Genomic DNA, 24,878 nt, shown 5'->3' with positions numbered 1-24,878 from the left:
TGGCTCTCGGGGCCAGGCCCCTGCTAGGTCCTGTGGATCCAGAGAAAAAGGAAACTTAATTTTTGTTTTCAAAGTGCACACAGTGGAGCAGGGAGCTCTCCTTAGCGTCACACTGCCGTGATCACTAAATGCCAGGAATTCTCAGTCCTAAGGAGTCCGAACTGTCTCCCCCGCCCCTGCTTTGGTCCAGGAACTCACAGTGTCAGCCTTGATGTACTGGATGCACTCACCTCACCCCACCCCAGTGCCCCCTCAGCATGGAGCTCCTAAAGGGCAAATGCAATCCTGTTCTAAGCCCCTGAAAGTGTAACCGGTTCCCATTGCCTTTAGGAAAAAGTGCAAATTCTCCAGCATGCCCTGGAGGAGCCAGTGGGCTCCAGCCTCCACCTGCCCTGCCCCCCTAATCCTGCCCCACTCTCCCATCCCCCTCCTTCCTCACCCTACACCTGCCTCCAGTCTCCTACCTCAAGGCCTCTACAGCAGCTGCTCCTTGTGCCTGGAGTGATCCCCGACACCCCCCAGCCTTTAGCCATCAACTTCTCCTCCTAAGGCCTCCTTGTAGATCTTAGCCTGAAAGTCACCTCCCCAGGCCTGCCCTCCCCCCTACTTTGGGAGCTGGAGTAGCCCCGAGTCCCCCATCGCAGGCATGGTCTGCATGCTCACCTTCCTCCATATCACCCATCAGGCTGGGATTCCTTGATGTATTTGGCTGGTGGTTTGTGAAGGGTCTTCCTTCCCTCTAGAACGTGAGCTCCAAAGTGCATGTTTTACATCCAGTCCTCCTTTACTCAGCCCAGCAGCCCTGTGAGCTTATCACTGGAAACCCATTTTCGAGATGGCAAAACCGAGGCTCAGAAGTGGTAACTTGTTCAAGCACAGGAGGCCGGCAGAGATGGGGGACAAATCAGGGGGTTGTTGTCACTAATGGCCTGGTGAGAGATGTGGAAGCCCTGAAAGGCTTTATAGGGTCTTTACAGTAAAGACTTTATTGAGAAATGCTCAGGTGGAGAACTGGCGGGACGTGCCTTTCAGTTGGATGGGATGGAACCTAACAGCCAGTCCCGGGTGAATGCAATGCCACCAGCTAAGAGAAAAGTGGAGGAGGAGCAGGCTTGAGGGCAGTGGGGAATGATGAGTCTTATCTGTCTCATCTCGGGGAAGGTCAAGTTTGAGATGCCTGAGGGCAGAAAAGGGCCCTGGCCGCCCCCCAAGCATGGTGAGGATACTGATCACAGAGCTGAATGAAGCCCCAAAGGCAAGTGGGGTTAAGTGCTGAGGGCATGTTGGGACGCTCTCCAGGTGGCCACCTTGTGGCCGGGAGCCCTGCAATGAAGTGGTGCCGCCTCCAGGTGCCCAGCAAGCTGAGGACTATGCCAGCCAGGCAGAGCCTCATGGGGTCCCTCTGGGATCTGCCTTCATTAAATGCTTTCGCAACCTGGCTTGGCTTGTCAGCCCGTGCTTTCTCTTCTCCAAGTGCAGCCAGCGGTGTGAAGATGAACTTGTTGGTGTGTCCACACTCCAGGCTATTTCCTAACACTGCCAAGCAGGTATTGTCACTTCCCCGTCACAGGGAGGACAGGACCTGGGGGGGTTCATCAAGGCTGCATAGCACAAGTCGGGTTTGAGCCTTCTCCCTCCCGGAGCCTGTGAACAAGTCAGACAGCTCCCCTAATCTGCAGTTTTCCTGCCATTCTGAGGCACCCTGAGATTTCTGTGGGGGCCTTTAGGGGCTACCATCAGAGACAACCCCCCCACACACACATCAGTCCAAGCAGTCTCACTTTTAACTGCTTTATATATCAGAGTTCCATGTTAGCTTTCATCTTTAGGAGTTCTCTGGTGGTTCCGTGGGTTAAGAATCCATCATTGTCACTGCTGTGGCTCTGCTGTGATGCAGGTTCAGTCCCTAGTACTGGAACTTCTGCATGTCGTAAATGCAGCCAAAATAATTTTTTTAATTTAAGGAAAGACTTGTTCTTTATTGATGCTTTAAAAAAGTTTGACCTTGGCCAAAAGTCATTGCAAAATGCCCTTCAGCTCTACCATGTTATGAGTGCAGATTTAGATGTAGAAAATCTTATAGCAGAACACATCAAAACCCTCGACCAAAAATACTGAGTAACAATAAATACCATTTATCGAGCTCTTAACTCCGTACCAGGCACCAGAGTGCATGTTTTGCATACAGTACCTCCATTAATCCTCCCAACAGCCCTGTGAGGTGATCACTGGTAACCCATTTTTGAGATGACAAAACTGAGGCTCAGAGACAGTAAGTTTCGAGGTTCCAGAGTACATACATGGCAAAGCTGGCCTGTGGACCCAGGTCTACCTGACTCTAAAACCTGAGCCCTCCTTCCACAAGCACAGCATAAAAACTTGGGCTGAGGGACTGTTTGAATGTACCATCCTCTGCCAAGATGAATGGGGAAAAAAAAGAATTAACAGCAAGCAAAATGATGCCACCGCCACGCCAGTGACTTCTGTGAAACGGCTTTTGTTTCTGCTTGGGTGAGAACCCTGCACCTGGAATCCCAGGAGTCGAGAATAAACTCCCCAGGGCAGACATCCACACCCCACAGTCCAGTTTCCCTGGAATCTGTGGGAGCCTGGAGCGCGTGCCTGCACAAGGAGCCTGGAGCCAAGAACAGGACTCAACCCCCTGATGTTTATGCAGGAGCGTTGGTGACGCGTGCAGTTGACAAGGGCCCAGAACACTGCCAACACCCAGACACCTCTGTGAGGGCAACTGTCATGCAGGGAGCAGCTGCGAGCCTTGGGACACCCCCACTTCCCAAACCCTGCTCAGAGAGGAGAGCTCAACCCCGCAAACTCGCAACCTCGACTCCCAGCTCATTCACTGAGGTGTTACTCTGCCTCTGGCAATGAGGCAGCATGAGGTAAGAGCCATGGGTTTCAAGCCAAACAGACTGGCTTTGGATCCTGGCTCTGCCACCACCTCCTAGCTTGGGAAGGTCTCTGAGCCTCAGTTTCCCCATCTGTGAGATGGGGACCATAGCATAAGCTACCTTGCAACTCTGTTCTGACTGTTATACTGGGTGCTCTCTGTAAAGCCCCATCACAGCACTGATCAATAGACCCAGCACAAGACTAATCAATACGACGTAACTGTTATGGCTTCAGCTTTCACCTTTATGACAAGGCTCTTCCTCGACAAAGTAATACCCCAGATCACCTGGGTCTCTGGCAGGTCTGAAGTGAGTCAACGCGGAGTGCTGACCCTGGAGGTAAAGATAGGATGTAAAGATAGAATCTTAAGTCACAGAGCTATGGGTTTCTGAAAACGTCCGAGCATGCTTGCCCCTAAAAGAGGAAAAATGGCTATCGCCCAGTCCTGTCAGTTTCACCTCCTAAATCTCTCTCAGACCATCCACCCAGATCCCCCTCTTCCTCCACTGCTCTAGTCCAGGCCACCGTCATCTCTCATCAGGACTTAGGTGGGGGCCTCCGAACGGGTGTACTGGTCCGGATGGCCTGCATCATGCTGCAGTAACAACCACCCCAGATCTCCAATAACACATCAGAGGTTTATTTCTTGCTCAGGCTTGATGTCCCATGCGGGTGGCAAGAGGGCACCCTTGTGATGGCTCAGGGGTCCAGCCTGATAGAGATTCACCTGACACCGGCCTCCATGGCCACCGCAGCTGAGGGAGGGAGTGTGGCAGATCTCTCCCTGGCTCATAAAGCTTCTCCCCCTAGAACTGTCCCACCCTGATCACAGTTCAGTGTGACTCCAGGGCAAGTCACGTGGCTTCTGGCCAGAGGCAGTGGGGAAGTGCAGACCGACCACGTGCCTGAAAGCAGGGCTCCAGAAATGCTGGGAGAACCTGACTCATGCCATCGGCTGTCTCCCTGCATCCACTGTGTTCCCCCATCCACGTGCCTTTCTGCAGCCAGGCCCCTTTCCGAAATGCAAGTCTGATCATTGTGTGTGTGCACATGCAAACACACACACACAGAGTAGCTTAGGAGACAGGCAAAGGCCCATCACAATGGGTTAAATGACAGGAGGCAGCAGCCATGCCGAACAAGCTGTGCCACACTTACCGGGTCATCTCCCCTCAGCCTGGGGCATCAGGGAGGCTCCACAAGAAAAGGACAAGTAGGACAGGAAATGTAGGTTGCAGGAGAGGCAGAGCTGACCCCTAAAGCGTGTGTGTGTGTGTGTGTGTGTGTGTGTGTGTGTGTGTGTGTGTGTGTGTGTGTTACTGAGCACGGTGGCAAGGCAGCGCATGGCTCTGCTGTGATCTCTGTGTTAGCAGATGATGGCAGGGTGAGAACAGACAGGAGCAAGACCCATTGGAGGCAGGAGGCCAGGTCTGAGGAGGCTGTAGAACAACAGTGCAACAAAGGCCTGAATTTGGAGAGTTCCAAGAGCACCGAAGGTCCCCTCATCACCCCCATCCCGGCCATGTCACCGCATCACTGAAGCCTACTCTTGCCCTGAGCCACAAAAACCATCCCCAGCACCTGCATGCCAAGGACTGCACAGCACAGCTTCTGGGGCATCCCATCTCTTGGGCTGGGTGAGCAATGGCAAGGAGTGTCAAGTTCTTATTCCCTGAAAGCCCCTCGTGCTGACCCCATACCTTCTCATCCAGCCACTACTCAGATCGAGCACCTTTGCAGCTTACGGATTACAGATCCTTTTCGTGCTTAGCATTTCGTGTAACCACCAAAGTGACCCTGCTGTTGTGGCAGCTCTGCACAGGGAAGAGATAATCCTTATTTGGCAGATAAAGCTCAGATAGATGGAGCTCATCTCTCAGCAAATACCTGAGTATCTGTTCTGTGCCAGACCCCGAGTGCTCACTGCTAATAAATGTCAGGCCTCGTAGCTCTAGGTTGTGAAGGTCAGTGGATGTCCAGGCCAATGGTCAAGTTCAACAATTCATACTTAAAGACCAGAACTTACTAATCCAGCAAGGCTAGTATAACTTCTTTCCCCTGAAAGAAAAAGAATCACTTTCAAGAAGATACTTCCTAGTTGAATTTTGATTTGTTTTCAGATTGGGAAATGCTACTCAAACCTTTAACTTAATTTTAAGGAGTTCCCGTTGTGGCTCAGTGGTAATGAACCTGACTAGTGTCCATGAGGATGTGGGTTCGATACCTGGCCTCACTCAGTGGGTTGAGGAGTCAGCGTTGCCGTGAGCTGTGGTGTAGGTCAAAGACGCCGCTCAGATCTGGTGTTGCTGTGGCTGTGGTGCAGGGTGGCAGCTGAAGCTCTAATTCTACCCCTAGCCTGGGAACTTCCATATGTCACAGCAAAATAAATAAATAAATAAATAAATAAATAAATAAATAAATAAAAAGACAGAAAAATAAAAATAAATAAATAAATAAATAAATAAATAAAAAGACAGAAAAGGATTAATTTTAGAAGAGCGAATGGATGAATTCTTAGCAACCTTAGCCAGTATTCCAAAAACCCATCTAGAAATTCAGACAAACATGATCTTTTTTTTTTTGCTTTTTTTGGGGCCACACTGAGGCATATGGAAGTTCCCAGCCTAGGAGTTGAATCAGAGCTGTAGCTACTGACCTACACCACAGCACTGCAGAATTCCAGCTAAGTCTGTGACCTACACCACAGCTCACGGCAACGTTCCAGCCTTAATCCACGGGGCAAGGCCAGGGATCGAACGCATATCCTCATGGGTATTAGTCGGATTCATTTCTGCTGAACCATGACGAGAACTCCCGGGACTAACGTGATCTAGATTGACTTTTCCTCTGTCAGATTATATGAGTGAAATATAACCAACTTTGTTTAGTTGCCTCTTAAGAGATTAGTGAAATAGTTGGGCAGAGCCTCATCAGGCAAGCAGCATTCGCGCATGCCTATTCCCCTTGCTCTGGGCCTGCTGCTGCCCTTCCCTTCTTTCTCCAGCAGGGAGCCTTCCCTGCTCTCTGGCCCCATTGGTTGTCACCTGGGATCCTCTCACCTCTGGTCAGAACTGCAGGCTATGGGAAACAGAAAGGGGCTGGTGTTTCATACAGAGAGCCCATATCATGTGGGCACAGATGAGGAGCGGCAAGTAATTACATCTGAGAGCTTCCTGAGCAAAAAGGGAAACAAGCTAGTTATGGGACATGCATGGCCTCCTGGAAAGACATGGTGCCTTTCAGCAAGCGAGAGCTTTTGTGTCCTAGGGGCTTGCATAAGGGGGATGGTGGGGAAGTGATGATGACCTCAAGGGCAGAATCACTGTGAAAATAGGGGCCCAACCCATCAGCAGCTCTCGTTGGCTCCCATGGCAGGCTGAGCATGCTCATTGAAGCTCACTGTCCAGAAAGCTGCAATGCTGGGGTCGAAAAGAGGAGTGTGAGCAGATAGTGCAGGGTACAACTTGGAGAACCTGGGGAGTGGATGGTCAGTTGGGCTCTCTCAAAAAGGCACTGCTGCTTTTTTTTTTTTTTTTTTTTTGGCCATGTCCACTCATGTGGAAGTTCTCAGTCCAGGGATTGAACCCAAGCAGCGACTTCAGCCACAGCAGTAACGATGCTGGATCCTTAACCCACTGAGCCACCAGGAAACTCCTAGCCACTGCTTTTTATTTTAAAGCATTAGAATTGGTAATATATTCCCATGGTGATCATTCAAGTTACCAAAAAGTATACAATGATGTTGTTCTTTTCCACTGATGACCCCAGCAATCCAATTCACTTGCCCAAAAGATTTTGATCTTACCAGCTGCTTATACATTCTTCTAGAAATATTACACGTGCAAAATATGCAAATATATGTAGATATAGGCATGCATGTATAATTATGCAAATGGTAACATACTACAAACTCTGTTCTACACCTCACTGTATTGTGGAGGTGGTTTTCTATATCTTTTTTTCCATCCTTTTTTACAGCTGCATAGTATTTCACTGTGTTGAATGTGCTGTGTTGAATGTAGTCTATTTAGCTGGTCTCCTCTGGAGGGACTTTTTGGGTAATTTGTAGACTTTTTCCATTACAAACAGAGCTGCAATTAATAAATACTTTTGTGCACTGGTCATTTCTAACTGGATTTTTGGGGTTTTTTTATTATAGTTGATTGCAATGTCCTGTCAATTTCTGCTGTACAGCAAAGGGATCCAGTCATACATATTTATACATTCTTTTTCTCATATTATCTTCTATTTTGTTCTATCACAAGTGATTGGATATAGTTCCCTGTGCTATACAGCAAGACCTCATTGCTTATCCATTCTAAATGTAGTGGTTTGCATCAACTAATCCCAACCTAACTGGATTTTTGACAGAAGCTGAAAGGCTGACATGTCCAGACTGGAGTTTATTCCTTCTTTCAGCCAGTGTCTAGAGAGGTTGTGGATGGAAGGGGGAAGGGTAGGCTTATTGAGCTGTGATGACAGATTGAAAGAAGTTCATGCAAAACCAGCCAAGCCCCTGTGGCTATGGCTCCTAAAGTCTGGAGTAAGGTACATTAAAACACAGACCATTCAGCAGAGGAAGCGTGGAGGGCTTCCCTGCTACAGGCCCCCAGGCTGTGGGTCAAGCCAGGCCTAGTTCAAGGCTGACTCTGAGAGGGAGGGCTCCTAAGTTCTGACATTGCTATTACTTGTCCCACCTCCTTCATCCCCATCCCTAGAGGGCCAGCTGGGAGTACAGATGAGCGAGCGGTCAGGCATCCAGGAGGTCAGTCCCTGGCAAGAGCACTCAGCCCTGGGACTCCTAGCAGCCCACAGGAGACCGGGGGTGAGACAGGCCTCAGCCCAGGGGCCCAGCAGAAGTCGTGGTGCAGTCCCCAGGCCCCTGGAAGCCTGAGACGTGAGAACTCAGGGGCAGAGGACAAAGTGAGGTGACTCAGAGCCGGGAAAGAGGTCATAAAATAGGGTCCAGACCCTTCGTAGAGCCACATCAGGTGAGGTGGAGGATGTGAATGGGGCGGGGTAGGTAGGTCCTTTCTGGAATGGTGTGAGGGCACCTGGGGGGCCAGCAGAGACCAGCACTTCCATTGAGCAGGGCCATCTGGGCCGTGCTATACCTAGTGAAGCCCCTCTGTGTACCAGGCACCAGGTGGGTGCAGCCAGGACATGCACTGTGCTGCAGAATTGGTGAGAGGAGGCCAAGCACACTCTTGGGGTGGCCTGGCCTGGGTCAGAACCAGACCTCTCTCCCACAAGAGTCAGAGAAGAGAGGGGCTTCCCCTGGGATCTCAGTGGTGAGAAGTGGGAAAGGGACCTCGGTGATGGGGAGCCTGGATGGATGGCCCCTTATTGAGGGAGAAATAGACTCCAGCCAGACCATCTACACACACACACACACACACACACACACGGTTCCCTCTAGCATAGCCTCCTCTGCCCTGGGACCTCGCCAGCCTCTGGCAGAGAGAACTAAATGAGCAACAGAGCCAGCTGAGACCATGGTCCCAAAGATGGACCAGGACGGAGGAGCCAGGACTGAACTGGGGGAGAAGCTGACTCTGCCTGCCCAGGACACCAGAGTAGACCTAGTGAGGGGAAGGGGTGGGGTGGACCAAGAGTGATGCCATCCATCCTGCAGCTGACCCCAGCCCACCTGACTCTCCGAGGAGGCAGTGAGCAGAGGCCCAGATGGGAGAGTGGGCCTGGATTCTGGTCAAGCAGGATGAACTGGCGGGGGCAGGACCAGGGGCAGGGAGGCCTGAGGGAGCAGATAATGAAGCCTGGAAGCAGACACAGCAGGGAGGATGCAGGATTCCAGAGACATCCAGAGCAGAGAACTTGGTGACCTGCTGAATATCGGGAATGAGAAAGAAACAGGAGCTGAAAGCGATGCAAAGAATGCCCTAAATTGCTGAATTGTCATAATCCTTTGAGCTTCACACAGCTATGAGGCTTGAGTTTCTGAGCCTCTCCCGTGCCTCTTCTGCGTGTGTGTACACCTACATGTAGGTGGGTTGTCTTGTTGTCGTTGAGGGGAGCTGGTTTAAAACGACGAAAGTTTATCCTTTCACAGCTCTGGAGGCTAGGGGTCTGCAACCAAGATGCCCGAAGAGCCATGGTCCCTCCGAAGTCTGCAGAGAAGAATCTTTGCTTGCCTCTAGCTTCTGCTGGCTGCTGGCAGCCCTTGGCACTCCTTGACTTGGAGCTGCATCTCTCCGATCTCTGCCTTCCTCTTCCCGAGGCTTCCCTACGTGTCTCTGTTCATATTTCCCTCTTTGGAATAAGGCTTCTTCTTATTGATCCAGAATGGCTTTATCTTACCTTGAGTACACCTGCCAAGACCCTATTTTCAAGTAAGGTCTTATTCTCAGGTTCCAATGGGCATGAATGTTAGGGGCAATTCGTGCACAGCTTGTAAAAGCACAGGTTGTGTGTGTGTGTGTGTGTGTGTGTGTGTGTGTGTGTTTCTAGTAATTGGCCACTGATAGGTTGATTAGACCCATCTCAAACAATTTGATTGGTTTAGAAGCCATTATTGAGGCATTCCTATCGTGGTACAGAGGAAACTAATTCAACTAGTATCCATGAGGATGCGGGTTCAATCCCTCACCTCACTCAGTGGGTTAAGGATCCATCTGGCGTTGCCATGAGTTGTGATGTAGGTTGCAGACACGGCTTGGATCCCCAGTTGCTGTGGCTGTAGCATAGGCCAGCAGCTACAGCTCTGATTCGACCCCTAGCCTGGGAACTTCCATATGCCATGGGTGTGGCCCTAAAAAGGAAAGAAAAAAAATGCATTATTGAGCACTTTTATGAACCAGGAGCTTTCCACATTATCTGTTCTAAACAACCCTGTGAGGTGGGTAATATCTTCCCCTTCTTGTGAAAGAGAAAATGGGTCCTCAGAAGGGGAAGGGACACGTTGAAGATGCCAAGGCCGAATAATAAGTAATAAATCTAAACCATCTAAACCCAGGTCTGGAGACTTCCAAGCATGACATGTGCCACAACTCCAGGGTCTCCAGGTCCCCAGAACATGATTTGTTTCTTTATTTTTTAACATTGATAGATCTTCTGAAAAAAAGAAAACAAGATGGTAGTATAAGTTCTGGAAGAGGTTCCTTCTTTGCAGGACTACTCAGTGCCTTTATGAGGGGAGTGGGCCTCCCGTTCTCCCTGAAGAGAGCCCCGTTCATGAAAAGCCCGTGCCCATACCCTTCCAGCCAGCTCACCCGCCTGTGCCTGAGAAGCAAATTCAGTGCCACCTGCTTTGTGGCTTTTGCTATTAATCAATTAATTAATAAGCTGGGCTCCTGTGCCATGGTGACAAATGCATTCAGTCACCCATTCAGCAAATGAAGGCTGTTCCATGCCCAGGCTGAGGCATAGCGCCAGGCTCTGGGGATATTCTTGGTCAGGAATCATTTATTTGGGAGGCACCGGAGCCCTTTCAAAGCAGCTTAAGCAAAAAAAAAAAAAAAAAAAAAAAGGAGGACTCTTGGAAGAGTTACAGTGTTAATTAATGGAACCCAAGGAGGGACATGTGTCCTGGTCTCCAAGGCCTGGACCAGGAACCATCCCTCTGCCCCACTTCCCCCTGCCCCACTCTAGTCACGTGGTCTCCCCTCCCCACGTCCTTCTGAGATAGTTGTGCTTTCTTAGAGAACACACACAGCTCATTGATTTGGTCTCTCCCTGTCATCGTTCCAGATAACTGGGAACTCCTGGATGGGTGACTCCTGGGGCCCTTGTATTCAGCTGCTCCAGGCAGCTGCCAGGGCCATGGGTCTCTAGGAGAACCTGGGAGGGTGGGCAGGGGGCAAAGAGGTGCCTCTGCTGCAGACATTGCTCTGTCTCAAGGGCCCCCAGGCGCTGGCTGAACAGTAGAACCAGCTGGGGGATTTTGAAAAATACCAGTGCCTGAAACCTCCCCTCCCCCCATTCCCCTGCTCCCACGTTTGCTTTACGGGGTTGGAGGAGGGACTTTGAGCACCCATGTTGTCTTAAGGTCCCAGGAACCTCCAATGGGCAGCCCAGGTGGAGACTCTGCTGGAGCAGGGAAGACAAGACAAAAGTCATTACAAGTTGATGACGGCTTGGACAGGGAAGGATGGGGCTGGGGGAACATGTGGCACATCAGACAGCATCAGAGAGTGTCCCCAGGGCAGATTCCAGAACAGTGCTGCTCTTCTGAAGAGGGGTCCAACCAGATCCCCAGGAACCCACACGGTCACAGTGTTGAGGCAGGTGCAGCTCAGGTCCCGGGGTCCTGCTGAGGCCCACCTATTGTTCTGAGTGAGTTCTCCAGACATGGAGAAGCTCTGGGGCAATTCTGGTTGGTTGGCATCATTCTGGTTATGCCCAAGGTGTGGTCCTGGTCTCATCACAGTGGCTCTAGCAGCCCCTCTTGGAGCCAGGTGTCCACTCTGCCACTGTGTAGGGGGCCACCTCTGGCCTCAACATGTACAAGTACCTCTGGGGAAGCTCAGGGGAGGTCCAGCTTTCAAGGGTGACCTGGCATCTGTCGGAGCTCTGATCCAACACTAGCTGAGGTTATGGGGCCGTCTCAAGGGCTGGAGTTCGTACCCAGGGCCACTGTTCCTCCCTAGAAAGGATTGATACTGACAGTATCCAGAACCCCCATAAACACCCCAGTCACCTCCTAGACCACCAACCACATGGGGTCCTCAGACAGTTGCTGGTGGTGGAGCACTCTGGGTCTCTGTGGCTATCACAGAGCTCCAGTGAATGGCTGGCCCCACCAAGGCCTTGGGGCCTAGGGCCTGGAACCAAAGCAGGCCAGGGACCTCTGCTGCCTTCCTAAACCCAGGCCCCAGTTGCAGATCACACTTCTCCAGCATCAAGAAAGACTGTCCTCAAACACACCTGAACCAGCCAGAAAAGAGCTTAGGAAGGGGATAGAGGGTGTCATGGACAGGGGACATGGGTCCAGGCTTCTGGGCAGGGAGCAAGGAAAAGAGGAGCCCCTGACCCTGGGTGCAGTCAGCCACCAGCCCGAGCAGGAGGAAGGGAAAGCTATGGAGCCCTGGTGGCCTAGTGGTTGAGATTCCACTGTCACTGCTGTGGTGCAGGTTCTATCCCTGGCCTAGGACCTTCCGCAGGTGTGGCCAAAAAGAAAGTAGAAAAAGAAAGAAAGAAAAGGGAAAGCCAGAGTCCCAGTAGGGGTGGCGCTGCTTCTGTGACTGGTGCATGAGCCCTGGCCCGATGACCTCACATGCTGTGCAGAAGGGGGAAGCTAGGAAAAGGGGGGAGAGGAGAGAGGCAGAATCAGAGACCCAGGGAGAAAGGGACAGGGAGGCGCAGGGATCCAAAAGGAGACAGCAATGGAGAGAACAAGATCGAAGAACCAGAGAGAAGGGGAGCTCGTATCTTCCCTGCTCCAAGAACCAAGAGGGGGAGCTCTTCTTAGAGCATCCAAGCCAGAGGCACAGCGATGAGACACAGCCTTGCCCCAGGTCCTGAGGGCATCGCTGAGGCAGAGCTTCAGTCTCAAGCATCTCTAGGGCAACATTCTTCTGCCTTGCACGCTTTCTTCTTGTGCACACAGCGCATGTGTGGGCAGCCCAGGTTGAGGGTTGGCACCCAGGGGTAGGAGTGGGTAGGGTGGTGGCAGCCAATAAAGAATGGGAGGAGAGGCGTTCCCGTCGTGGCTCGGTGGAAATGAATCCGACTAGGAACCGTGAGATTGCAGGTTCAATATCTGGCCTCACTCAGTGGGTTAAGGATCCAGCATTGCCTTGAGCTGTGGTGTAGGTTGCAGAGGCGGCTCGGATCCCGCGTTGCTCTGGCTGTGGTGTAGGCCTGCGGCTACAGCTCCAATTGGACCCCTAGCCTGGGAACCTCCATATGCCGCCAAAGCAGCCCAAGAAATGACAAAAAGACAAAAAAAAAAAGGCTGGGAGGAGGGTCCTAAGGAGGGACCACCCTGTTCCTTGATATGCTCCTGTGCAACCTCCAGTCATCCACGATCGGCGCTAGTGGTTTCTTTGACATTGCCCTGAGCTTCTGAAATGGGTCAGGGCCTGAAGAATAATCACGTTTTTACTCCAACCCCACAGCAGCACAGACACGCCAAGAAGCCACCTGTTTTGAATTAGGTTTAGCTGTACCATTCAACCAGGCTTTCCAAGGGAAATGATTTTAAAGATATTAATAAAATAAAACATATAGCAAACACGTGTTGGATGTCTGCTTGCTGTCAGGCACCAGCATTATCTCATTTGACTCTCCAAACAATCATGCCATTTTTTTTTTTTTTCTGTCTTTTTAGGGCCACACCCGAGGCATATGGAGGTTCCCAAGCTAGGGGGCGCCAATCAGAGCTGCAGCTGCTGGCCTGCGCCACAGCCACAGCAACGTGGGATCTGAGCTGTGTCGGTGACCTACACCACAGCTCACGGCAATACCAGATCCTTAACCCACTGAGCGAGGCCAGGGTTCAAACCTGCGTTCTCATGGATCCTAGTCAGATTCGCTTCTGCTGAGTCACGAAGGGAACACCAATCATGCCACTTTGCAGATGGAGAAACTGAGGTTAGAGCAACCAAGCAACTTGCCCGAGGTTCCATAGCCGGGGAGTAGTACCAACAACAGCATTCCCCAGATCACACGGTACCACCTACTCCTTTCACTTACTATCATCTGAAACTCGTAGGGGAGCTCCCCTCGTAGCACAGCAGCAACGAATCTGACTAGTATCCATGAGGATGTGGGTTCGACCCCTGGCCTCACTCAGTGGGTTCGGGGATCCAGCGTTGCCATGAGCTGTGGTGTAGGTTCCAGACATGGCTCCAATACAGCCTTGCTGTGGCTGTGGTGCAGGCCTGCAGCTGCCACTCCGATTTGACCCCTAGTCTGGGAACCCCCATATCCTGCGGGTGTGGCCCTAAAAAGCAAAACAAACAAAAGAGCCATGTAGGAATATGAACCACCACCCTATTCCCTCCCCACTCAATTATTAATTCCTCCAAATGGATCCTCTCCCTTTTCTTTAACCCCACACAAAAAGTAAGGCTTTTCCCCTCATTATGCTCTGCCCCAGCCAGGGGGCCGCCCAGGTCAGGCCTGGGTAGAGGGTGGACTCCTTGTTGGATTATTCCTTGTGTTTTCTCCAAAGTCCCAGAAGATCCACAGGGCACATAATATCACAGCCCCAGCCTCGCATCCATAGAAGTTAAGGAAACACAAGAGAAGCCAGAAGTTACCAATCTCAGCAGAAGTTACTACCCAAGCATTTCCCAAGCAAAAGTAAGGCCCCCAAGGTATTATTCCCAGGCCTCCCCACTGTCACCACCCACAGGCCTCCACTGTCTTTTTGGGGTGTCTTTCAGTCCCAACTCGCTATGGGGAACCTCCCAGCTGGATTAAATGTGCTCTGAGAGCCTCTCATAAAAGGCTGTGATTTTCTGCAAGTGCCATAAAGTGTGAATGGTGGAATCTAGGTAGTAGTATATGGGGTTTTGCTGTGATAATCTTTTTCTTAAATTTACTTTTTTTTGGGGGGGGGGGGGCCTTCTATTTAGGGCTGCACCTGTGGCATGTGGAAGTTCCCAGTCTTGGGGTCGAATTTAAACTGCAGCTGTCAGCCTACACCACAGCCACAGCAATGCCAGATCCAAGCTGTGTCTGTGATGACCTACACCACAGCTCATGGCAACACAGGATCCTTAACTCACTGAGCGAGGTCAGGAATCAAACCCGAGTCCTCATGGATTCTTGTCTGATTTGTTACCGCTGAGTCATGACAGAAACTCCATTGCTACAAAAATCTTGTAACATTTGTGAACGTGTGAAGTTTTCATCATGTTATCAGGCGACTAGGGGCAGAAGGCCAAGGCTTTTCTCAGTTCGGGGAATCTCAAGGACCTAATAGGAGGCAATAAGAAGTCCCTTCTCTGTCTCCTGTCCCATCTCCAATCCTGGCCTTCCCTCCCTTTTAAAACCTCTGAGCATGCATAACCTTTGCTGTTCTCACACCACCAGGCATACCAAAAACCCCTCCTTTTCTCCCCATCTTACTGCTGCAGCAGAACCTCCTTCTCCAGAGAAGTTTTCCCAATCTCTCCACGCCAACCGGGAAGCAGAATAAAGGGGGAAAATAGGGTGGCACAGAGAAAACCCCATCACCCACAATGCTCCCCCCTCCCAGGCTCTGCCTTTTGGGGGTGAGCTTATGTTGGTGCTGAAAAATAGAGCAGTCTCAGACCCCCTCCCCATGAACAGAGCACCTGCCGCACTCAGGCCTGTGCCCCAGGAGCAGCCACACCAGGTGTGTAGCCCACACCTAGCAGGTGCTTCGGAGGGTCCGTGCAGTGTTACCATTAATATTCACAGGAGCCAGGGAGTGAGGACCGCAGATTCCTGGGCACCTTATGGAGATGTCATCTGAGCCTCAGCGTGGGATGTAGGATTCATATGTCTGTTCATTCTTTCCTCCTCCAGCCATTTGTTGGCCCACACTCAATACCAGGCTCTGTGTGGGCTCTAGATGCCCCCATTGAAACTGACCCAGCCCTGGCCTTGAGCAGTCCAAGGCCCACACGGCAGCCAGGTCTGTGAGCCTCCATGGAAGGAGGGGCCTTGGGGAGAAGGCAGTCCTATAAGGGAGGAAGGGAGGGGGTGCCCACAGACACCCCCTCCCCAGACTGGCACCCCCTGAGATCCAGCCTGTGTGTCCCTGGCTGATCCCAGCATGCAATGCCACACCTGGACCTTCAGGCTATGCCAGGGCTGCACACATGAACCTGACAGAAGAGGGCCAGGCCAGAACCACACCTGGAACCTCCTGAGGGCTGTGGGGAGAGATGGGGAACCACCCAAGGCCTATCTGGAGCTCCAAGGCAAGTCACTCTTTCTCATTCATGCTGTCTTGGTTCCTCTCTCCCCTCCTCCCTCTCAATAGGTAAGTAGGCAGCTAAGTTGATAGATACTGTGGATGGCTATGTAAAAAATAGGGAGTGCCTGTTGTGACTCAGCAGAAACAAATCTGACTCGGATCCATGTGGACGCAGGTTCGATCCCTGGCCTCGCTTAGTGGGTTAAGGATCCAGCGTTACCATGAGCTGTGGTGTAGGTCGAAGACATGGCTCGGATCCCACGTTGCTGTGGCTGTGATGTAGACAAGCAGCTGTAGCTCTGATTTGACCCGTAGCCTGGAAACCTCCATAGGCCATGGGTGAGGCCCCTAAACAGACCGGGGGGAAAAAAAAAAAAAAAAAAAAAAGAAGAGAGAGATTTCATGGAACTCAAGACCTTAAAGCCCACCTTGTCTATCTAACTACCCATTTCACAGATGAGGAAGCTGAGGATGACAAAGCTAATGAGACTTACTTGCCTCAAGCCACACTCTGGGTCAGCTGCAGAACTGACACCAGATCAGACCCCGTTTCCAGAGCGGCTTCTCTACCCAGGAAGCCACTTGCCCCCCACTTCACTCTGGGTGCACACTTGTCCATCATGGTGAAGAGAACAGCAAGGAGCATTAGAAAAGCCCTGGATGACAAAGAAGCCAAACCACTGTCCACCCTGGACTCCAGTCTCAGCTTGGCTCAGGGATGAGCCGCCCCACACCTCCAAACTCAGCTCCCTCTGTCAAGTGGGGGTCAAGGCACTGACCTTGCAGGTGGCTAGGCTCCCAAGGGAGCACAGGACAGTGGCTGCGCGGTGCCAGGCACTCAGTAGAGCCTCCCAAGATCACAGGAGCCTTCCCTTTCCCATGTCGCTGGTTAGTTGTTAGGTTTTTCTTCATGTGGGTTAGAGGATCTGACTTTTTTTTTTTTTTTTGTCTTTTTGTCCGTTTAGGGCCGCACCCGCGTCACATGGAGATTCCCAGGCAAGGGGTCTAATCAGAGCTGCTGCTGCCAGCCTACACCACAGCCACAGCAACACCAGATCTGAGCCAGATCTTTGACCTACACCACAGCTCATGGCAACGCTGGATCCTTAACCCACTGGGCAAGGCCAGGGATGGAACCCGCAACTTCATGGTCCCTAGTCGGATTCATTTCCGCTGTGCCACAATGGGAGCTCTGCACCTGACATTTTTATCCAGTCTCCTTCAATTCTCCAACTTCCCTTTTTCTTAACTTCTTCCTGGAGCTCACCCTTTCTCTCCATACGTGTGGGGTTTTGATCTTGCCCCGTGGATTATACGTCCTCCTTCTGTCTCTGTGTCTCTGTCTTCTGTCTCTCTATTTCTCTGGCCCTCCCTCCTCTGTCTCTCTCTGCATCCTGCCCTCCCCCATCCCACCCCCCGATTCCCACGTAGAGCAAAGTCTCATTCATTCAGCTGCCCGAAGTCAGGGTTTGTGATGACTCAGAATTGCTGGGTGGAAGTTTACTTTCCCTTAGCGAACACTTTCTACTAGTCAGTCGGGCAACGTTGGTTGTATAAACCAGATGTCAGGGGGAAGGTTTACAAGCGCAAAGGGAACACACTGCTTTGAAGTCATTACAAACCCTTCTGTTCCAGTCTAGGCCGCCTGGGGCAGCAGAAGCACCCTTGGGCCAAGAGCAGCCCTAAGTCCTGGCTCAGCTGCATTTCCTGGCTGGTGACCTTGGGCAACCTTGGCGCTTACCTCTGCTTCCCCAGTTAAATGGGGGTTATACGCTTAACTCCCTGGATGGGGGTATTTCCAACGAGGTGATAATGTGTCCTGAGGACCATGTCTGGGTTCCCCAGGTTCCCATTCACCTGTGGCTACGGCTCCTCCAGATGCCAGCACTGCAGGCCCTGTGGCTCCCACCCCGAAGATGGTTTGCATGTTCCCCAGCTCTCCTGGCACCCATAGCCTGCTTATTAGAAGATGAAGTGAGGAGTTCCCACCATGGCACAATGGAAACGAATCTGACTAGGAAGCATGAGGTTTCAGGTTCGATCCCTGGCCTCACTCAGTAGGTTAAGCGTTGTTGTGAGCCATGGTGTAGGTTGCAGATGAGTCTTGGATCCTGTGTTGCTGTGGCTGTGGCTGGCAGCCGTAGCTCCGATTTGACCGCTAGCCTCGGAACTTTCGTATGCTGCAAATGCAGCCTTAAAAAGCAAAAAAAAAAAAAAAAAAAAAAAAGCTCAGTGACTCTTCTGGGCCATGCCTGCCCCTGAAGCCCTATGGCCATCCCTCCAACCAGGGGACCACTTCACCTGAACCTCCCGCCCGCCAGTTATTCAGGGTTGAGGTGCCATCTCCAAAGACAAGAGTACCAAGACGCTTGTAGGACACTCTGGCAAGAGCCCAGGAGAAAGATCCCAGGGCGTGACCTAGAATAGCAGTGATGGGACAGAGACCAGGCCCCACAGCAGCCGAATGGACTGATGGATGGACTGGCAACTGGCTGTGGAGGTGATGGGAGGGGGTGGGGAAGGAGCCCTGTGTCTTGTCTGAGGGGCAGCGAGCTGAGGTCTCTGAAGGCCAGGTTCAGGCCCCGGCTGGGGAGGGGGAGACGCCTCCCTGTCTTCCTTGCTCAGGGTTAGCTTTCCAGCTGGGCAGAGGTTGCTGAAAGATTAGACTGAGTTTGCAAGAAGGACACAAGGATGGCAAGCAGTCATGTGCCTCTGTGTGAAGCAGGGCCGTTTAGGAAGAAGCTTCTGTGGGGGGCCTCAGCCAAGCCCAGCACTCCTTGCAGCTCTGAGAGGCCAGGCTCAGGGCCCTCCACCAACCAGCTCCTCGCCAGAGTGACCCACTGTGCGTCCCCCTGCGCCCAGTGGGAATGGAAACCACTCTCGCTCTCAAAATTCAGCCTGGTGCCACCAGTGGGTCCCTCCAACTCTGAGACTTCCCCCTTGGGGCTCTCAAGGGACCTGGCAACCCTGCTGAGCCTGGGTGTAGCTGAGAGTGCCTTGTTTCTGAGTTAGGACCCCGAGTCCCACCTGCCCAAAGGCTCCTTCAGGTAAGGATCTTGCCTTTTCCATCTTGTACATCCCAGTAGCAAGCCCAAGATCTGAGTGGACAGTAGGTGCCCAGGGAAGGTGTATTATCCTGGCTCCTCTGCTTTCCAGACAGGTGGCCTTGGGCAAGTGGCTTGACTTTTCTACACTTCAGGTTCATCTGCCACAAACAGATAATAATACCTGTTCCACTTGGTGACTGTGGAATAAATGAGATCACAGGAGACAAGCCTCTATGTGTTCACCATCTCTCAAGAGATGAGGAAAGTGCTAGGTAGCCACCTGCAGCTCCGTTATCACCTGCTCAAGGGGACATGGCCACTGGCGCCTTCTCAATTCATTTATTTGAGGCTGCAGATGCCATTTCATTCTCCAGCCCCAGTTATCTGTTTCCTAGGAAACAAGTGAGAGACATTGACTCTGCAACACACACGCGAGCGCACGCGTGCACACATACACACACACCCTAGCTGCCACCAAGAACAATTAACAGAAAGACAGTAATGTCAGCAGAAGCTAAAAATAAGTTTACATGCCTTGTGCTGCTGCTCCCGGCTGCCTGGGCACTGAGGGACAGAGGGTCCTGCACACTCTTTCGGATGCAGGACCACAGCGTAGCCCCAAATGCATCTTCTGAATGGGCCAGCTTGAGGGTCCCTCTCTGCACCTCACCTCCTGCTTCTCTCCTCCTGGCTTCAGCAGGACCAGCCTGGGAGGGTCCAAAGGTGGGCCCCCAGCACTTGCTTGTGCACCCTGTCTCTGACTGAGCCCTCTCCTAACTTCTCTCTCCACCATGAGGTTGGCACTCAGACCCCTGTCTGCAGCGTGAAGAGACGTTGACCTCCCGGCACACACAGTCTGCATGTCCACCCCCTACCCTGACCCCCTAACATCCGCTCTTTATCCAACCGACGCCCCCATCCTCACCGCCCCCCGCCCCCTCCGCCTCTGGCATCCCTATCTACCTAGTCGCTCAAGCCAGAAACCTGCGCGTTGTCCTTCTGGCTCTCCCACCACCCCACCCCTCCACTCAGCTCCATCACCCAGGCTCTACCCCTGTTCCCAGCCTCGACTCTGGCATCCCTCTTCCCACTGCACCCTGAATACTTCACCCACTCTGTAGATGCCCATGATGCTCCCTGCCGCCTTCTGTCAACTGACATAAAACCAGGACCAGCCAACGCCCCATCCTCCAGGAGGGCCTCCTGCCTTCCCTGGGCTAAATCAGTGGGTGGCTTTCTCTGGGCCCTTTTTCTTACTTCCACAGCAGTAATGATCATTGCACCGCACTAGTTATAGCAAATATCTGTGCTTACTAGATTTCAGGCATTGTTCTAAGAGCTTCGCATGTATTAATCCATAGAATGATACATGGACACGTGTCTGTCGTTGCCTCCCCGGCTGCTCTGGGAGCTTGGGGAGCAGGCCCCGTGTTGGACCTAGCTCTGAGTCGGTCACCTGCACCCAACATAGAGCTGGCTTCCAGCAGGCTCTGCTAGGGTCTGTCTGTTCATTGCAATAAAGCAGGACCTAGAAGAGTACGCAGCACCTTTTGGTGGAGTTCTGCGAATTAAATTATTTTGAGAATTTAATTCATTTTGTGAATTAAATGCACACTGCACCGAACTGGTACCCAGCCCGCAAGGGGGACATTCTCTTGTGTGTTTTCGCTGCCTTCCTCCAAGCATACCTGATGGTTTAAAACTGGCTTTTTTTTTTTTTTTGCAATTGTTGGCAAATTTGTTGTGGGTTTTGCATCCTTCTTACAATAGCCTAAGCACAGGTTCTGTTCCATCGTACAAAGCCTGCCTTAATCGAGAGTTTCAAACAGCTAAATAGAATGACATTCCAATGATCACAAATAAAGAATCCATGCCTAGCTGATGGGGCAATGAGCGCTTTGCAAAACAGCCAGATTGACAGCAGGAGATGCTGCCAGTTCCGTGGATACCCTGGTAATCGGAGATGTCTTCTTCTTGGTGCAGCATTACTTCACCGTGAACTTCAGCCATGAGAACCAGAAGGCCTTGGAGCTGAGGACAGAGGACGCCAAGGATTGCGACGAGTGGGTGGCGGCCATTGCTCACGCCAGGTAGGTCTTCCCCACCCCTCAGTCCAGTCAGGAGAGACTGAACCCAAGGCCCCATCCTCAACAAACCCCAGTGGGTGGGAGTGGAGAAGGAGGAGAGGAGGGGAGAATGGAAGCTGTGAGAAGAGGTCCTGTTGTGGCTCAACAGGTTAAAAACCCAACTAGCATCCATGAGGATATGGCTTTGATCCCTGGCCTTGCTCAGTGGGTTAAGGATCTGGCATGGCACATAGAGCACAGTGTAGATCATGGATGCGGCTCAGATCTGGCATTGCTGTGGCTGTGGTGTAGGCCAGCAGCTGTAGCTCCAATTTGATCTCCAGCCTGGAAACTTCCATATGCTGCAGGCATGGACCTAAAAAGAAAAAAAAAAAAAAAAACTGGACAGGTCCACTGACAGCTCTGGAGCTTTGGAACATGCCTCCTGGGTGCATAGAGAATCCAGTGCCCTAAGGAGCCGGGCTGCAGCCTCCCATCTGCTTCAACCAGATGAGCTCATTTTTCCATACTAGGGAAACCGAGTGCGATTTGGTCAGGTTACAAGGCTTTATGGCCGCCGAAGTCTAAGACGACCAGGGTTCTAACCCACATGCAGCCACTAATTTGCTGCAGGACATGAACTGGTTTTCTTATCTAAATTCTCTCAAGCTCTCTGAACTTGGATGTGATTCTAGACCCACTCCTCCCCTCGCTCCCAGCAGAGTTGTGCTCCTCTCTGGAAGGTCTCTGAAAAGCCAACGGGGAGTAGATGCTGGAGAGCATATGGGGCCCCAAGCTGGCTTGAGTCTTTCTGGGTCTCAGGGAAATGATGGGCTTGTGGGCTGGGGCATGGCCCCAGAGCTAACAGTGTCTCCAACAGAGCTTAGGACTGTCAGGGGGCAGGGGCGCCCAGCCTCACCCCGTTTGAGCAGTGGCTCTTCATTGCTGAGTGGATAATGGTGTGTTTCTGTGCCTGCCTTCCTATCAAATGTAAGCTCCTGGGGGCAGGGACTAAGTGCAAACCTTTGCATCCCCCAGGGCCTGATCAAGGTACAGACAAGTACTCAGCCAAGGTGGATTGGAAGAATGTAAGGATGAATGAGTGAAGAGAGGATGGATGCAAGGTTAGATGTTGAGGTTATATGTGGAAGGTGAATGACGGATGTATAGAGGGCAAATGAGTGATTAATGGATGAGTGTTGAAAATATATGTGAAGGATGGATGGACGGACGGATGAATGGATGGATACTAGCGCCCTTCCTGGAGCCTTGGATCAAGCTAGCTGACCAGAAACCCTTTATTATGGCTGTAACACTGACCTGAGGTCCTGTGGCCATGAGGTCAGGCCATCTCCATCCCTGTCCTCAGGAGTGTCCTGTCCAGCTATGGAGACCAGGTTCTCACCCTTGAACCAATAGAGTCAGCCTCCGAGTGCAGTGCTGGGCTGGTGCAACCAGGTGTTCCCCAAGGGCTACCCCAGCCGGATCAGGAAGACATTAGACAGATGTACAAATGGCTCTGGTGCATGAAGGCTATGCCAAATACAAGGCATCAGAGGAGAGAGACATACGTCCATCCTCAGGGAAGTGGGGGACTCTGGGGAAGCTGGAGATAGGGTAACATTTGAGCTTAGATATGAGCCCTTCGGCCCCTACTCCAGCCCCAAAAGCCTTACCTAGAGGCAGTGCTAAGGAAAGGGAATTCCAAGAAAAATGAGGAGACAAAGTTTGGACATGAGAAGATAGATGAGGTTGGATATTGGACTGGAACCAGATCAGAACAGTCTTGAATACCCAGCTGAGGTGGTGGACCTCTCCTCTGTGAATGGGGGGGAGCCATTGAAGATTTTACACTAGGGGAATGTCATGATCAGAGCTCCAATTTGGAGTGGAAATTGCTGGCATTGTGGAACATGGAATCAAGCAAAAGGAGCCCGGATTCAGGGAGAGCATTTGAACCTTAGCACCCTCCAGCACTAAACTAGAACCAGTAGCAAGGTTGTCTTGAGAACCATATGAAATTATTTATGCGATGGGGCTTTGAAGCATTATAGAATTCTAATCTGGTATACACTTTCGATATCCAGGACTACATGACTTAGAAAAATCAATTCAGGGAGTGCCCATCATGGCTCAATGGAAACAAATCTGACTAGCACCCAATGCAGGTTCCATCCCTGGCCTCACTCAGTGGGTTAAAGATCCGGCGTTGCCGTGAGCTGTGGTGTAGGTGGCAGACACAGCTCGGATCCCACATTGTAGGCCGGCAGCTGCAGCTCTGATTCAACCTCTAGCCTGGGAACATCCATATGCCAAGGGTGTGGCCCTAAAAAAAAAAAGAAAAAGAAAAATCAATTCATACCAAAAGTTTCTAGAGACCATGAGATACCCCTCCCTGTAGAAAGGCTGAATTGAACAAGACTGGCTATAGAGTTCCCTTCGTGGCTCAGCAGTTAATGAACCTGACTAGAACCCATGAGGATGTGGGTTCAAAGCCTGGCTTTGCTCAGTGGGTTAAGGATCCGTCTTTTCCATGAGCTGTGGTGTAGGTCGCAGACGCAGCTCGGATCCCGTGTTGCTGTGAGATGTGGCAGCTACAGCTTTGATTCAACCACTAGCCTGGGAACTTCCATATGCTGCAGATGCGGCCCTAAAAAGCAAAAAAAAATAAATAAATAAATAAGAAAATAAGAAAAGAAAAAACAGAATAAGACTGGCTGTATCAAATATTGGGGAGGGGATGGAGTAACTCACACAATGCTGGTGGGAGCATAAAGGGGTGTAACCAACCACTTAGGAAAATTGGTAGGCAGCTCCTTAAAAAGTGAAACATACACCTACTCTATCACCCAGCAGGTCCACTTAGTATTTATCTAAGAGAAATGACAACATCCACAAAAAAATCTTGTATGCAGATGTCCTGAGCAGCCTTATGCACAATAGTCCATAGACTAGAAATAGCTTTAGGTGTCCATCAACAGGCAGATGCAGAAAGGAACCTTGATACAACCATGCGATGGAGTACCCCTCAGCAATAAAAAGGAACCCACTACAAGCACATGTAACAAAACAGATGAATTTCAAAGTCAATATGCTGAGTGAAAAGAGCCAGACACAAAATAGTACATGCTGTCTGATTCCTGTTATATGAAATCCTAAAACAGGCAAAACTCAACTGTAGTGATAGAGACTCAAACAGTGGTTGCTGCTGGGGTGGGGATTGAAGGGAGGGGCACAAGGGAACTCCTGAGGTGATGGGAATTTTACTTTATCTCAATTAGAGTGTGTGCATTTATCAAAACTCGATCAAACCTTACACTTAATGTGCTTTCCATTATATGGGCGTTAAATCTCAAACTGTAAAAATGAATAGTGTCTCTTTAGAGAGAATGTTTTAGATCTCTATTGCTTCAGGACAAATGATCACAGACTCAATAGCTTAAAACCGCACCCCTTGGGGAGTTCCCATTGTGGCTCAGCAGTAACGAATCAGACTAGTACCCATGAGGACGCAGGTTCAATCCCTGGCTTAGCTCAGTGGGTTAAGGATCCTCCATTTCTGTGGTTGTGGCGTAGGCCAGCAGCTACAGCTCCAATTCGACCCCTGGTCTTGGACCTTCCATTTGCCATGGGTACAGCCCTAAAAAGACAGAAATAAAAATAAAGCCATACTCCTTGAGGTCTCGCAGCTTTGAAGGCCAGAAGTCTGGGCACAGCTGTGGGCTGAAATTGTTGCCAAAACTCGGCACAGATGCCGAATAGAGATGCAGAGACAGAGTTTTGGGTGAAGGAGAAAAAGATAGCTTTATTGCTTTGCCTTAGAGACTGTATCCCCCCCTTGGGAGAGATTGAGGTGGTGTTATAGTTTGGGGAGTAGAAAAATAGGGCCGTAAGATAAGGATCAGGGTAGAGGCAAGCTTGCATTGTTTCTCAAAGCTGGCGTTTAGTAGCCCCAGGACTGGTTCTGGTGGTCCTCCTTCTTTGTCAAGTAGTTCTTCCTTC

The 24,878-nt window shown here is 51.2% G+C and overlaps 1 protein-coding gene across 1 annotated transcript in view; it reads left to right on the top strand.

The window, feature by feature from the left end:
* RASGRF1 (Ras protein specific guanine nucleotide releasing factor 1) overlaps positions 1 to 24,878 on the top strand; it is a 123,085-nt gene that overhangs the window by 5,407 nt on the left and 92,800 nt on the right. Inside the window, exon 2 of the mRNA XM_047797156.1 lies at positions 20,794 to 20,900. Within this exon, the coding sequence (XP_047653112.1) occupies positions 20,794 to 20,900 (107 nt within the window). The remainder of the gene's footprint in view (positions 1 to 20,793; positions 20,901 to 24,878) is intronic.

Source organism: Phacochoerus africanus, chromosome 9 (assembly GCF_016906955.1).
Source record: "Phacochoerus africanus isolate WHEZ1 chromosome 9, ROS_Pafr_v1, whole genome shotgun sequence".
NCBI lineage: Eukaryota > Metazoa > Chordata > Mammalia > Artiodactyla > Suidae > Phacochoerus > Phacochoerus africanus.
Note: the sequence above shows the minus strand (reverse complement) of the source record. Positions and strands in the feature narration are given on the sequence as shown.